This window comes from Spermophilus citellus, assembly GCF_964194105.1.
Source record: "Spermophilus citellus genome assembly, chromosome: 4".
Lineage (NCBI taxonomy): Eukaryota > Metazoa > Chordata > Mammalia > Rodentia > Sciuridae > Spermophilus > Spermophilus citellus.
Genome location: NC_138185.1, coordinates 183,542,487 through 183,560,076, shown reverse-complemented (window position 1 = coordinate 183,560,076; position 17,590 = coordinate 183,542,487). Strand labels below are relative to the sequence as shown.

General features: G+C 32.5%; 1 protein-coding gene across 3 annotated transcripts in view; it reads left to right on the top strand.

The window, feature by feature from the left end:
* The window catches only part of AKAP6 (A-kinase anchoring protein 6), a 532,388-nt gene that overhangs the window by 472,692 nt on the left and 42,106 nt on the right, over positions 1-17,590 (top strand). For all 3 annotated transcript variants that reach the window (XM_081290017.1, XM_081290018.1, XM_081290019.1), the window contains one exon: positions 9,271-9,486. In XM_081290017.1, the coding sequence (XP_081146143.1) occupies positions 9,271-9,486 (216 nt within the window). The remainder of the gene's footprint in view (positions 1-9,270; positions 9,487-17,590) is intronic.

Below are 17,590 nucleotides of genomic sequence, written 5' to 3'. Positions count from 1 at the left end.
GTTTCATTATAATTCTAGAAGTAGGACAGCTATATTAAAAAATGCAATATATTATTGTCATATAGGAGAATGTCTGACCATTTGACTAAGATATGTAGGTTTGTATTAATGATTCTATCCCAATGGATTTTATAATCATTACTTGGTATAATCAAGTCAGGAAAGAATAGTCTTTACAAGAAATGATGCTGGGACAACTGGATATCCAGATATAAAGGAATGAATTGGACCCTAACTTTGTGCCACCTGTAAAACAAACTCAAGATGAATCATAGACCAAAATGTGAGAGCTAGAACTATAAAAATCTTAGAAGAAAACAGAGAAGTGTTCATTACTTTGAGTTAGACAGCATTTTCCTAGAATAACATGAAAAGTAGATATTCTACTATATAATAATGAAGTGCAATTCTTAATATAGCTGTTCTACTTCTACAAATAACATAAAACAAATACAAAAGTTCACAAAGAAGACTGGGTCTGGAAGAGAAGTTGAAAAAGCGGGAGAAAAGCTCTAAGTTTATATTTGTAAGTCTATTAATCCTTGCACTAACCCATGGTGTCAGAACCATGATGACTGGTATCACTAGTAACACAAGCATACATAATACCCTAGGAGAATAATAAGTTTTCTGATTATAAAATCAGTTACATGATTGATGAAGAAATAGAACTTTTTTCAAATTAACAATTTTGTTGAAGTATGATTCACATACTACAGAATCTGATTTCAAAACATTTTCACCACCTCTACAAGAAACTCTTTACCCATTAACAGTTACTCCCTATTTTACCTTTACTGAAGCCCTTGGTAACCACTGTTCTACTTTGTTTCTATCCATTATCCTGTTTTGGACATTTCATATAAATAAAGACAGGTATTATATGACCTTTTGTGTGTAGCTTTTTTCACTTACCATAATGTTCGCAAGGTCTATCCATGTTGTAGTATGTATTGATATTTCATGCCTTTTTATTGTCAAATAATATTTTGTTATATGAATATGCTATGTTTTGTTTATTCACCCATTGATTGATGGATGTTTGGATTGTTTATACTTTTGAGCTATTATGAATAATGCTATTATAAATATTTTTGTACAGACTTTTATGTGATCAAGTGTTTTCAGTTCTCATGAATACTTACCTAGGAGTAAAGTTGCTGGATCATAGAGTAAGTCTGTGTTCAAATTTTGGACAAAATGTCATACTGTTTTCTAAAGTAACTACACCATTTTACAATTCCATCTGCAATGTATGTGAGTTCCAAATTCTCTAGTATGATCAACACTTATTATTTTTTTTTTAATTTTAGACAACTTAGTAGAAACATAGTGCTATCAAGTTATTTTATATTTGCATTTTACTGATGGCTAATGATGTTGAGTATCTTTTTATGTGTTTATTGGCCATTTTATGTCTTTAAAGAAATGTCTACTGAAATACTTTGGTCATTTAAAAGACTACTTTTATTGTAAGAATTTTTAAATATATTTTGGATATAAATCTTTAATCAGGTATGTAATGTTGAAAAATCTCTTTCCATTTTGTGAGTTGTCCTTTCACTTTTTTGATGGAGTCATTTGAAATGTAGAAGTTTTAAGAAGTCCAAAAATTGCTTGTACTTTGGTATTTTATCTAAGAAGTCAAAAGTCATTTCTACTTTTCCTGTCATTCTGGGAAAACATTGACTAACTCAAGGTAATGAACACCTACTCCTCTGTTTTCTTCTAAGATTTTTATAGTTCTAGCTCTCATATTTTGGTCTATGATTCATCTTGAATTAGTTTTACATGTGGTACAAAGTCGGGGTCCAATTCATTCCTTTACATGTGGATATCCAGTTGTCCCAGAACCATTTTTAAATAAAGACTATTGTTTCTTGACTTAATTGCACTAATAATATTTAAACTTAATTTATTTTATTGATAAGCATTAAATTTTAATCATAGCACTCTATATTTAATTTTAAAATAAGACTTTAATGAAATATATTAGCTTTTACTTTATAAACATTATTTTATCTAAACTATTACAGCATCAGAACAGTAGGTCACATTTTGTTTCTCCATCTGAACTTGTTATTGTATGTTACCTCTTCAGAGAAGCTTTATTGAAGACCCAGTCTAAAGTAACTTCCCATCTACTTCTATTGTATCACCCAATTTATTTTATAGCTCTTGACACTATCTGATATTTTAAAATATTTATTTATGTTTTATTTCTAGCTTCTCTCACCTGCATACATGAAAATGTAAGTTTTATGAATAAGAAATCTTGTGTACCTTGCACACTGCTATATTCCTATCACTGAGAACAGTGCCTGGCATGTAGGAGGCACTCAATAAGTACATTTAGATGAATGAATGAATGATTTAACAATGATTATCATCATACCCACTTGAACTTCCATGTTAAAATGTTACAAAAATTAAGATTTCTTGACCTTTTCTTCTGTGCATACTCTAATCTGTAATGCCTATATTTGCTTCCCTCCTCCTTTCCAATCTTCAGCATCTTCCAAGCCTAGTTTTAATTCTGTGAATCCTAATCTATATACTGCAGCTAGTAATGGACTTTCTTATTCTCTAAGTAAATTGCCATAATATAGTATATATATCAGTTGCACCTTAAACTTGGATCATGGTCATACTATTCACAAATAATTTTCCCCTCCCTTACCTTATTTTAAACCTATTTCAACCTGATGAGTTGTTTTATCAATAACCTTTGCTTTGCATTTATTTATCTCACGCTAAGGAATCAGCATGTTCTCTTTCCAGTCAGATTATAAGATCTTAAGAACAGGTAATACTTCTTATTATATACCTCTCATCCACTAACGTTAATCCTGTAATGAAAAGTACAGTGTATGGCAAATAATTTATACTCAAAAAATGCTTATTGCTATAAGAAATATCCTGCATATGACTATTGCTAACCTTGCCCCCCCAAATAATGATCTGGAATCAACCAGTCAAAAGCATCTTCTGAAATTGCATAGGGTACCAGTATAGCCTCTCATTTTCCCCACTTGTTCTATATTCTTATTGGACCATGACTGCAGGTATCAACATTATATGCACCTGATCTCTTTTACTTTCCTAGGAATCTTCATCATTCTGTTTTATTGTGTAAACGTTCTGTTAGCAGGGCTTCTATTTAATTTAGCACAATGTCGTATTATTAGAGGCATTAACTAGTAAATGACATTTGGTAAAAATAGGAGTAGAAGCTCCAAATATTGGTTGCAAACAATTTAACACAGGTTCAATTATAATTTCACTGAAATTTTTGGATATCATCAAGAAAATATTAATAACATAAAGATAAGGTTGGATGAAAAGATCTATTCACTGATTATATTAGTTAGCTTTTTGACACAACAAGTTATATACATGAGATAACCAACTTAAGAGAGGTTTGTTTTGACTCAGTTTTGGAATTTCTAGTCCATGACAGGTTGGCCCATTGTTTTGGACCTGTAAGGAGGCAGCACACCAGGGTGCTAGTGAGTGGTGGAGCGAAACCACAAACCTTCTAGACAGGAAGCAAAGAGACAACTAGGAAAAGTCCCACAATTCCCTTCAGGGGCATTCCCCAAATGACCTAAAGACCTCCCACTAGGCCCACTTCCTAAAGGCTCCACCACCTCCCAGAAGTATCTGGGGGAACATTCAAGATCCAAACTATTGCACTGATTCATTCATTTATTTATATTTTGGTCATTTGATGACAATAAGAAAAAGAGTGATCACTAATTATCATTGTCCTTCGACTCTTGGCTACCAGTTTGATTTTAGAATCAGAATTTATACCTTCTGTTTATACTTGTAAAAAATCTACTTGACAAGATCTGAAAACTAATTTCTCTATTCCCTGTAGACTTGTCTTCTCAAATTTTGGCATGCAGTGAAATCACATGTAGTACTTGTTAAACTGTACCTCACTGGGCCTCATCCCAAAGTTCCTGATTCAGAAGATATGGTATGGCCCCAGAGAATTTGCAGTTCTAACAATTCCTGGGTGATGCTAATACCCCTGGGACCTGGGAATAAGACTCTGAGGACCTCTCCTCTAGAAAATCTGGCTACAGGTAGCAGACAAAGAGAAAGCAACTGCTCATATCATAAAAAAGGGGAATGAAGGGAAGGGAGGGAGGATGGGAATAGAAAAGACAGTAGAATGAATTGGACATATCTTTCCTATCCTTATATATTAACACATGACCAAAGTAATTCCACATCATATACAACCAAAATCATCCTAATTGGAACAAGTCATACTTATTCTATGTATGTGTAATATGTCAAAACACACTCTATTGCCATGTATATCTAGAAAGAATGAATTTAAAAAATAGGTATTGGTAAATAAGTGATCAATCTAGAAGTAATATTTGCCTTTATAAATGGAATTGCTTCATAGTTTCTGTTTCAATTTTCAGATTATCTGAAGTTCTATTACTTTGTTTATATTGACCTATCTAATAATATTAAATTAATGTTGAATAAAATTATGATATTGGAGACAAATTTCTTAGAATTTGTTTTTAACATATATTGAGTTTTGGTGTTTTAAAAAATATTTTCAGTTGTAGATGGACACAGTATTTTTATTTATTTATTTTTGTGTGTACTGAGGTACTATACTTAGTACTGAGGTACTGAGGATTGTACTTAGTACCTCACATGTGCAAGGTAATTGTTGTACCACTGAACCACAACCCCCCCCCCCAAGTTTTGGTGTTTTTGAAATATTGTTTTTCTCTTAATCTCTCTTTCCTCTATTTGGTTCTCACATTTTATTTATGTATGTGTAATATTTTAACAGTTCTTCATCTACTTATAGTAATATTTTTATTGTAAGTTTGTTTACATCATCATATGAAGTAGATGGCATTTGTTCAATATCAAGTACATGTACATACAAGTAAATGTAATATTTCTATGTAAAACATTAGCATTTGCCATACATTTGAGATATTGTGAAGAATAAAGTAGCAGCATTGAAAGTCTTACCTTCAATGACATCATACTGAAGCCAGTGCCAGAAATGATTTTGTCTATTTGGTTCAGTATATGAATGATTTCAACATTTGGAAAGTTGACCAGGGATGTCAGGAGGTAAACCAAAACAAAACCCTTGTAAATTGCCATTGGTGAATTAGAAACCAAATTGACAGCCTATAGATGTAAAACAAAAATCTTTTCCCTGTTAGCAACTCTTTCATAATATGATCCCTCCCCAAGGGGGGAAAAATGTTTAGAGTGTTGTAAATCTGTTCTTTGTAAAGGAAAAACAAACATAAGAATTTTTATTTTTTTTTTAATGCTTCTCATTTTTATAGCAAATCTGCCTTTTTGGAAACATGATGAAAATTAGTAGAAACAGAAGTAAATATAATTGGTCATTAGAAATTTAAAAGTGTGGTGGGGGGCTGGGGTTGTGGCTCAGTGGTGGTGCAGTCGTCTGGCATGTGATAGGTACTGGGTTTGATCCTCAGCACCACATTAAAAAAAAATTATATATATATATATATATATATATATATATATATATATATATATATATAGTGTCCATCTACAACTAAAAAAATATTTTAAAAAAAGAAAAGAAATTTAAAAGTGGCACATCAAACTGCACTCTAACAATTGGGTTTCTGAGACAATCCTCTATACTAACAAAGGTAGCCTTGCAGGAAGAAATTGCCAAAAAATTACCAAATGACAACTAAATATTAAAGCATTTGGAATACTTTTCTTTGACATATTGATATTAGTTATGCTTCTCTTTCTTTTGAATTTCCTGTACCTCTTCTTGTCTTATACTTCTCCAGGAGGGCAATATGACCATGCACAGGAACCAGCCATGACCTCATTAGATATTAAGGAAAATGCTTAAAAATTAGTAATAATGGAAGGCATTCCAAACTTCTCTATGCTATAACTCCCTTTTCATCCATTTCGTTCTCATTTTCCCCAACTATTAAACACCCAAAGGTACTAGTTCAGACTTGTTTGCCACATTCACATGTCTCTAGGTCTTCTATCCCTGTAACTACTATCACCCATCTTTTATCTTGGATTTTCTGGTTTCCACCATTTCCTTGAAGATTTCATTAGTTTCTCCAATATTAACCTGCACAGACTTCCTTCCCTCTTTGTTTTATACTCATTTGTATGGTTATACTTATCTGTATAGTTAACTTCCAGTAGACTTTCAGCTCCTTGAGGAAAGGAGCAGCAGTAGCTTGTTCATTTTTGAAACCTTCATTCCTGAATGAGTACCTAGCATTGAAGGTACAGTACATATTTGAGGAGGTCAGTGTAGCAGAGAAGAGAGAGGTAAGGATAAGTTTGTCATATTTCTGTGCCTTACTTAGATTGCCTGGCTTGGGTTTCTATTTAAAAGTACAGTTCTCTGAAATATAAGACAAAAATAGTCATAATAATCATTTATTCCTATGTAGTTATATTTATCATTTCTCTGTGCATAGTTTATCATGGAAATAATGTAAACTACTGATTCTGAGAAATGTTGCCAGCAGATCCACTGATTTTATTTAGTATGTGTTTGTGATTATAAATAAATATGTATATTTTAATGTTGTCATGGAAACACATTTATGTAGAAGAATGTTATTTTACCAGATATATCTCCTATTTTAAAAAAGTACTGAAATGTTTGCCATGTAAAATTCTCAATTTTCCTCTCCTTTTGAAGAGTGTACATATAGAATAAATTATTAATCCAGAATGTAGACTAAGCCCTTTAGATATTTAAAGTAAGAAAAATGTAGAATTGTGAAGGTTGAAAAATCAGGTAGTGAATATCAATAGTAACTGCTTTTACATTTTTAAACCACCATTTCATCTTAATTCATGTGCATTAAGATAAGGGGGTGAAGCTTTTCTGGATATTTAGATATTAGATATATTATAGACACTTACAAAAAATATGGCCAATGATATTTATAAAAATTTCCCATACCAACCTCAGGAGTCCTGTTTTAGAGCTTTGAAAATACCTGTGAGGGTGAATGAAGCCCATAAGGGCATTTTGCAGATACTATCTTGTATGGACTGTGCCTTACTTATTATGGAGTCATCCATACATACCTTTAGTGCCATTAATTGCAAATTTTCCTTAGACTAAGAACTTGGGGACTTTTTGTTTACTTGAGAAATGTAATTACTATTCTAGTGTAACTTCAAACAGTGGTTTTAAAAATCTAGGACTATGACACAAATCATCTTTTGGTTTTTGTAGCCCTTTCTTTTAATAAATTAACCACAAAACAAAAAACAAAATTCCTTTTTTAAAAACATTTGTTTTTTAGAAGTAGTTGACACAATACCTTTATTTTATTTATTTATTTTATGTGGTGCTGAAAATTGAACCCAGGGCCTCACACGTGCTAGACCAGCGCTCTACCGCTGAGCCACAATCCTAGCCCCCCAAAAAACAGAATTCTTAGTGTGCATTTCCTTAGGAAGCATTTGAACCAGTTTCAATTGGTGATAATATTATGTTGAACCATTCAGTATTGGGCCAAAAATTGACAAGTATTCAGTGGACTTTGTAGTTTGGACTGCTCAACAGTTGTTGTTGAGTAAGAGTGTATAGGATGTGTAGGGGTGTGTGTGTGTGTGTGTGTGTGTGTGTGGTGTGTGTGTGTCTGTGTATGTGTCAAAGAGAGAGAGAGAGAGAATATGCATGTGGATCAAGAAAGGACAGCTGGCAGAATTGGAGGAGGAGATGGAAACAATTCTTGTTGCTTTAAAGGGCTCTCAAGTTTTATCCTTGAATATCTAGGAGTTCCCCTCAATCAGCAATGAACTAATGAATAGTATCAGTAAAGAAATTTGTCAGACCTGGTTGTTGTATCAGGAGCTATATAGGAAAATAGTAATGAACCCTAGGAAAATAAATAAGGGTAAGCCCAGGAAACAAAACTGAAACTGCTGCACTGGTATAAATTGAATAATAAAATTCCTAGTCATATTTTGCCATAAATAGAGGTTTGGGAATTTGTCATTCACCTTATTTAAAATTCAGAAATATTAAAGGTACAGGGTTCTCTCATTAAAGAAATAATAGAATTCCAGCTATTACTGAGTTACGGTCATTTAAATGGCTATAGCATGCATTATATCAATAAGTGGAACATCTGTATGAAATGTCCACCTGCTGATCTACTACCCCTACTCCATGCACATTTCAATGAACTGCACTTAATCATTTTAAGACTTCTTCTAATGAAGCCTTATCTAGATTAACATTTTAAGCACAAATACTTTCAGGCATTAAAACTCTCACACTAAATGAAATTGCATTGTCTTGTTTACCCTTGTTGATTAATAAGCAATCTGTTAACTGTTAGAACAGTCCAATTGTGGCAGTAGAGGGAGATTAGTAATTCAGTGATGTTTGTGGATATAATCATCATTTCTCCTGAAGGCTTTGAATTAGAATATCACTTACACACTATCCGTAGGCAAAGAAAGGATATAATATTTTTAGACATGTGTACCCACTATTTTGCTTGAATTGTTCAGCTTAGGGTCACTGCAGTAATACAAATGCTTCTGGGGGCAAAATGCTATTTTGATGCATGCATATCCTTCTTAAATAGTGTGATGTCTATTAAAAGAAACACAGCAACTAACAAATAGTGCAGTAATAATCCAGTATCTTAATTTCTGTTTTCAGAACATTATTGCTTTGTTAATCAAGCTTTGGAAGAGAAATACTGCTTATCTTTTTTTTCAGATAATAGCTTTTATATATAAAAATTCTTTGCAACCTTATTCAATTCATTCTCAGACAGTAAAAAACTGAACTTGTTCTTTTCAAAGAATCTAGAAATAAATTTGGAAAAATTCCATTTTATTTTGGAGTATATTTCAATTTTTTGTGTTTCTTTGACCTTGAAAAAGCATGTCAATCTGTTTAGCATTCATATGCCCTAAATGATTTATTTCATTAGATTAGAAATTGTTAACTACCTAGGTTTCAAGGTGGGAACCTACATTTTAAAGGTAGAAATAAGTGAAAAAGGGAAGAAATAAGTGAAAAAGGAATGAAGCTAATTTCTCTAGCATTAGTTAGCTATCTATAGAGACCTCAGGGCCCTTCTTCTTGTCCTGTTGTTTGTAACTAGCATATAATTACAATTCAAAATAATGGTGGAAGGGAATGTTTCATGTTTTAGGGAACTCCGCCCTATAACCGTTCAGTTCATAGATTGTAACAATTCTGTGTTGCAGTCCCTCTGTCGTGAAATAAAGCAGAGACGTCGAGGGGTGGCCTCCATTCTTCGATTATGCCAGCATCTACTGGATGACCGTGAGACCTGCAATCTGAACGCAGACCACCAGCCCATGCAGCTAATCATTGTAAATCTTGAAAGAAGATGGGAAGCCATTGTTATGCAAGCCGTCCAGTGGCAAACTCGACTACAAAAGAAGATGGGAAAGGAATCTGTGAGTGAATTTTTCTTTTCTTTTTTTTTTTTTTTTTTGTGTGTGTAATTGTCCCTTGTTTTGTTTTTGTTTCAGACAAAAAATAATTTTCCCAGAGCTTGGAAAATGTATTTGTCTTACAAGTGATTTTGCTAACTAAAGGTGTCGCTACCCACTAGTGAAACTCCATTTGTCATAACACAAGAGTTACTTGTCTTACTGAGATGCCTTTTAGGGTATCTCATTGCCCTTTTCCCCCTTTATTTTAGTTTATAATAGGACACAGAGTGCAGGCACTCCAAATGGTCAAACTGCTCACCTCATTGTCTTTTTCTTTTTAAAAAATCAAATGGAGATTTCACTTTACCTTACCACCTAAGCCTTGAATTCTTTCAATCATTCCTTCACCAAAGATATTCATTAATTGTAAAATGCCCCATGAGTACATTTATTTTTTAGTTGTAGCTGAACACAATACCTTTATTTATTTATTTTTTTTTTATGTGGTGCTGAGGATCAAACCCAGGTCCTTGCACATGCTCTACTGCTGAGCCACCACTCCAACACGGCCCATGAGTATTTTGCTAGGAGGTGGCTTAACATTCTCAGTCTATGGAGCAACCTATATGCGTGGCAGATAATGCAGTGAAATAATGTATATTGTTTACCTTTCCCTTATATCATATGAGTTAATACCATCTACTTGTACATGAATTTCCCCCACTGTTTCTACTTGGAGCTTGTTCTGATAGAGTTAAATTGCTGAGAACTGGCAAGTTTTAATGTCATGATCACGATGGGGATAGTCATTCCTTTTAAGGATTTTCCAAATTGAGTACAGGTTCAAGCTGTTGCTAGATGAAGGAAATAGAGAAGACTAGAAGTTGCTTTACTATAATACAAAATGTATTGTCCAGAAAGCCTTATTCTTATGAGAAAGAATTTATTGATAAAAAGATTGTATTCCCCAAATGCCCTCAAAATCAATGGCTATTAGTTGAAGGGCCAACTCTCATATTTGACTTATATAAACAAAAATATATACATATATGTACATAGGAAAGTTTTCCTTATATGTTTATATTTTCAGTTCTATGTCTTTGGAAAGTTCAGGATTCAAAACTGAAAAATCAAATATAAAAATATTGTCGGGGCTGGGGATGTGGCTCAAGCGGTAGCGCGCTCGCCTTGCATGCGTGCGACCCGGGTTCGATCCTCAGCACCACATACCAACAAAGATGTTGTGTCCGCCGAGAACTAAAAAATAAATATTAAAAATTCTCTCTCTCTCTCTCTCTCTCTCTCTCTCTCTCTCTCTCTCTCTCTCTCTCTCTCTCTCTCTCCCCTCTCTCACTCTCTCTTAAAAAAAAAATATTGTCATTGAAAAATATCTTCTTCCTATGCATCCTAATTTTAACAAAGCAGTATTTGCTTTGATATTAAGTTTCAGATGTTTAGCATTAGGGACTCTAAACAGAAGGACACAGAATCAGTAAACCTTCTTGATCTTTTGCATCTGAAGCCATGTTGAGTCTAAGGGTGATTTTCTCTTCAATAATTCTGTTTAATTGTTTTGAGCTGAAATTGTTAAATTTCTTAAGACTTCCAAATTATTACCAGTAATCAGAGTCTACATAATTGGATGTCTTTTTTTGAAATGACCTGTTTGCTGTGAAGCTATTTAACTGACATGTTTTTCTTTTTCTTTATTTTTTTTTTTCCTATTTGAGAGTATATGGAAGGGCAAGAGGTTACCATTTTTTTTTTCTGAACTTTGAAGCCTGTAAGTTTGATATTGGTGAAAGAAGTTTGGGCAAAATCTAGCTGCAGTAGGGAAAGTTCTAACATTAGGAAGCATTCAAACTGGTTTAAAGACACAAACTGGTTTCCTTTAAGTACTGTTTTGAAATCATATAATAAGGGATGCCAGACCAGATTTCTCCAGACCAAATGTAGGTATTTTTTTTTTATTGGTTGTTAAATGTAGGTATTTTTATCCTACTTCTACAGTATAGGCAAGTTTTAGCTTTGAGAAATGGGAGCTACTTCTTAGAGACTCAGGCTACTATGTAGAGGTAGATACAAGTTGCAGAAAAAGACTCCCCCTTGCTGAATATGTATATTATTTGGTTAGTGAAGATAGTACATAAGTTCTTCTGTGCTTAAAAAAAAAAATGGTGGTTGAAGGTAACTCAAAAAAAGGGACAGAAGAATGGAGAGGACTGATACCAACTTCTGTTTCCTATATTCAGGGCCTGTGATTTCCTTGCACATACTAGGTGTTTGATAAATATTTACAGAATGGATCCTCTTGAGTCTTTAGCAGAAGTAGCCACCAGAAAGGATTAGAAAGAACAATCTATGGATTGTTCTTCAAAGCTTCTACAAAGCCAGGAATACTTCTCTTTCCTTTCAGTCATAAGAAAGTCACAGAGCATGTGATAGAGTATTAAGGAGGATTTTGCTTCAATAATTGAGTAAAATTAGACTAAATACTGCTGTGGTCTTTCCCAAAAGCAAGACTAGAAAGGATCAAACATTTTTTTAAAAAAACTTAATCATATCCCAGGACAAAGCTCAAGAATATTTATAGCAGTACAAATATGCAGTATCCAACAACATAAAATTTAATATCTGGCATCTGATCAAATGCTACCAGGCATGCAAACAAAAATAGGAAAATTCAGCTGATGAAGAGAAAAATATCCATCAAAATAAATGGATTCAGAAATGATAGAACTAGTAGATAAGAACATTAAAAGTCATACTTTGGTTCCATGTATTTAAGATGCTAGAAAATTAGACTAAATACTAAATACTAAATAAATATTAAGCATCATAGCTAAAAACATTGAAGATACCTACCTAAAATAAGGATTAAAACTACAATTGCTTAAATTAAAAAATACACTGGAGTCCATGGAGGGGTACACACCTATAATAACTACTTGAAAGACTGAGGCAAGGGCTGGGTTTTTGGCTCAGTGGTAGAACACTCGCCTAGCACGTGTGAGGCACTGGGTTTGGTCCTCATCACCACATAAAAATAAATAAATAAAATATAGGTATTTTGTCCATCTACAACCAAAAAAAAATTTTTTTAAAAGGCTAGGTCAGGAGGATTGCAAGTTTGAGTCTAGCCTCAGCAACGTAATGAGACCCTGTCTCAAAATAAAAAGTAAAAAGGCTTGGGATGTAGCTCAGTGGTAGAGGGCTCCTGAGTTCAATTCCCAGTACAAAATAAACAAGCAAACAAAATACCCAGGATTCCAGAAGAAATAATTCATAAGCCTAAAAATATAGCAATAGAAACTATCCAAAAAGAAACAAAAAAACAGCATTAGTGAGCTGTGAGAAAACTTTAGTCAAATATGTGTACAGTTAGCATCTCTAAGACAAAGGAGGAAGAGAAAAATAATTTTTGAAGAAAAAGTGGCCAGAATTTCCAAATTTGATGAAAACTATAAATTCACAAATCCAAGAACCTCAACAAACTTTAAGCACAATAAACATTTAGAAAATACATCAGAAGGCATTATAATCAAGTTGATTAAAACCAGAGATAAAGAGAATATCTTAAAAGCATCCAGAAGAAAAAAAAATATCCATTACTTACAGAATAAGAAGAAGCAGAATAGCAGACTTCTTATCAGAAATTATGTAAGTGCAGGAGCATCATCTTTAAAATATTAGAAGGAAATAACTTAACCCAGGATTAAACACACATAGAAAATATCATTCAAAAAAGAAGGAAAAAAGAGTATTTAAATATTAAAAGCTTAAAGTACTCATCACACCAAATTCATATTATGAGACTTTTTAAGGGAAGTCCTTAAGCAAACAAAAAATAAAAATAAAAAATGATATCTGATGGAAACCTGGATATGCACAAAGGAATAAAGAACAATGGAAATGGTAAGCATGTGGATTAGTGAGAAAAAAAATCAAATCATGTTATTTAGATCTCTTTAAATAGTAATAGGCTGTTGAAATCAAGATAATAACAGTTAATTATAGGATTTATAGCATTTAGGAATAAAATATATGACAACAATATCACAAAGGTCAGGAAGCAAGAAATGGTACTGAGCTTTGTATGGCTTTTATTCTATGTGATGTGGTATAATATCCTTAAAAAGTAGACTGTGATAAGATAAAAAGAACACTATAGCCCTTTAAAACTATAATAAAAAACTATAAAAAGTAGTCAAAGGAAATTAAGTAAATCATTTTGTAAAAAATCTCAATCCAGGAAAGAGGAGGAAAAAGAAAATAAAGAACAGATGTAATGTCAGATGCTGCAGCTCATGCCTGTAATCCCAGCAGCTCGGGAGGCTGAGGCAGGAGGATTGTAAATTCAAAGCCAGCCTCAGCAACTTAGTGAGGGTTTACCAACTCAGTGAGACCCTGTCAGTAAATAAAATATTTTTTAAAAGGGGGGCTAGGGCTGGGCTCAGTGGTTAAGTGCCCTTAGGTTCAATCCCGAGTTAAAGAAAAAACAATGATGACGTAACAAGCAATACACACACACACACACACACACACACACACGTATATTTGCACAAGATGAAAGATTTAAATGCTATAGCAATAGTCCTATTAAACAGAAATGTACAATGAACTAAAAGCCCAAAGAAAGTAATTTATTAGATCAAGAAAAAAAAACTTAAGATTTAACTATATGTTGCCCATATTAAACATAAAGACAAAATAGATTTTTAAAAAAGGGATGAAAAAATATGCTAAGCTTATACTAATTGAAATAGAGTCAGAGTGACTATATTAATAATAAACAGATTTCAGAGCAAAGTACATCATAAGGTATAAATAACATTTATTAATGTGAAAAGTTCCAGTTAATCAAGAGAATATGACATTATTAAACATCTAAAACAGACCTTACAAATGCACCATGCAAAAGCTAATACACCTGAGTAGAGACAGGAAAAAGATACAAATTAGGGCAGAGATTCCAATACCATTTCCCAGTAATTGATAGATCAGAAAATCAGTAAAAACATAAAAGATTTGGATAATGTTATAAACCAACTTGACCTAATTAAAACACTTCAACTAAGTCTTTTTATCCAAAAGGTAGCTAACAAGTGTTGGTGATGATATGGAAAAAGGGAACCTGTTTACCATTGGTGGGAAAATAGATCGGTGCAGCCACTGTGGGAAGTTCCTAATTGTGGGTCAAATACCAAGTTTCAGTTATGGTAGAATGAATAATCTAGAGATTTAGTGTATAACATGAAGACTATATTTAATGATATTGTATTATATACTAGAAGTTTATTAAGAAAATACAGTTACTATGTGATCTAGCAATACCTCTTCTGATTTATATACAAAAGAAATTAAGTCACTACCTCATTAAGACATCTGTATTCCCCTGTCCATTGCATCATTGTTTACCATAGCCAAGATAGTGAAAAAAGTGACAGTATCCATTGATGGATGAATGGAAAAAGAAATTGTGAGTGTAATATTCAGCGTTTAAAAAAGGGGATTCTGCCATTTACAATACCATGGAGAATCCTGGAGGACATGGAAAGAATATTACTATATGATTGCACTTATACAGGGGATCTTAAAACAAAATGTAGAAACAGAATAGAAAGTTGGTTATCAGGGGTTGGGATGGGGGAAGAAGGGAAATGGAAGTTGTGGGTCAAATACCAAGTATGAGTTATAGTAGAATGAATAATCCAGAGATTCAGTGTATAACATGAAGACTGTACTTAATGATATTCTATTATATACTAGAAGTTTATTAAGAGGATAGATTTTAGGTACTCTCCTCCCTATGTGCACAAAGAAAGGTAACTATATAAAATGATGGATATATAAATTTGCTTGATTGTATTAATCACTTCATTATGTATATGCATATCAAAATATCATTTTGCACATCTTAAATATGTAAAATAAAAATTAAAAAGTTAATTAATAAGACACGTCATCCCACAACAGCAAAATAAACGTTCTTTTTAAGTGCACACAGAACATGCACCAAAACTGACTCTTCTGCGTCAAGGAACAAGTCTTAAATTTAAAAGAACTTATAACCTCAAAGTATGTTCTTTAACCATAATAGAATTAGTTTAGAAATAAATAATAAAATATGTATGAAAAGTTCTCAAATATATGGGAAATAAATAACACACTTATATAGTACAGTGGTCAAAATTTTGAAAGGTAAATTATGAAGTCACCCTCATTGGTAGGGTAGAGAGTTGTTTCCAGGACCCCCAATCCTATAACTCTGAAGATGGTCAAAACCCTCATATGAAATAGTATGGAAGTACATTATTATGTGTCAATTAAAAATAAATTTAAAAATATTTAAAATAGCATAGTATTTGCATATAACCCATGCACATCCTCCTAAATATTTTAAACCATCTCTAGATTACTTGTAATACTTAACACAATGCAAATGTATATAAATATTCTTATTCTGTATCATTTAGGGAATGATGACAATAAAAAAAGTCTGCAGTTGCAGTTTTTTTCAGTATGTTTGATATGCAGTTGATTCCAAACCCATGGCTATGGTGTACCAACTGTATTTTTAACTGAATAGAAATAGAAAAAGCACATACATTTTTTTTTAAAGAGAGAGAGAGAATTTTTTAATATTTATTTTTTAGTTTTCGGTGGACACAACATCTTTTATTTTTATGTGGTGCTGAGGATCGAACCCAGTGCCCCACGCATGTCAGGCGAGCACATTACTGCTTAAGCCACATCCCCAGCCCCAGGCACATACATTTTGATGTGGAATGCCATCAAAACATTGATCTTAGCTTTAATCTTTCAAAACTACAAAAGGAAAAACAAATTTAACTCAAAGTAGAAGAAAGGAAATAAAAAGGATCTGAACAGAAATCACTGAAATATAAAATAGAAAATCAATAAAGGAAAAAATCAAAATGAAAAGTTGTATTTTAAAAACAAGATTAATATAATTGATAATCCTCCAGTCAGACTGATTAAGGGGAAAAAGAGAGAAGAAACAAATTATCAACATTGGGAATAAGAAACAGGCATCACTGCAGTTTCTACTAATATTTAAAGAATATAAAGGGAATATTATGAATAACTTTGTAACTACTAAATAAATTGAACTATTAGTTTAAAATCTTCCATAAAGAAAACTCCAGGGACAGATGGCCCTTTAGATGGATTATACCAAATGTTTAAGGGAAGAAATACTAATGTTATGCAAAGTCTTCCAGAAAACTGGAAAGAAGAAATATTTTCCATTCTCATTCTTTGGGCAAATATTACCTACATACCATAAACCAGACAAAGACAATACAAGAATACTAAAGACTGACTGAAATTCCTAATTAATATAAATAAAAAGATTCTTAAAATTTTATCACATGAAATTAACAATATATAAGTGTGAAAAAATGTAACTTGCTATATTTAGAGACTTAGAAATGAAAATCATGTAATTATCCTAATGTGAGCTGCAAAAGCACTTGACAAAAATCTATATCCTTCCTCATATAGTCTCTCAGAAACCTAAGAATTAAAAGACTGAGTGTTTTCAGGAACAAAACAAGGACATATATTTTTACCATTTCCATCAACTTTACACTGATATATGAATATTAGTTTTATTCTATGTACTACTTGATGAAAAATCAGAAGCTGAAATTGAAAACAATACTATTTACAATAGCAGCAAAACTATGAAATGCTTAGAGATACATCTAACCAAAGAAATGTGTAGAAAAATGCAACAAAATATTGTTGGAAGAAATTAAATGATAATTCAATTAATGATAATCTAAAAGTATTGATGAATCAGAAGACATCAATAAGAGATCACTTCTCACCAAATTTATCTATATAGTCAATGAAATCCCAATAGAAATTCTGACGATTTTGGGGGGCAGAAATTTGTAAGCTGAATATAAAATTCATCTGGAAATACAGTGAACCTAGAATAGCCAAAACACTTTTGATACAGATCAGTAAAGTTAGAGGACTTACACCTCCTAATATCAAGACTTACAATTAACTACAATATTCAAGAGTGTGGCCTTGGTGCCAAAGTCAACAAATAAATCAATGGAACAGAACGGATATTCCAGAAAATAAGCAC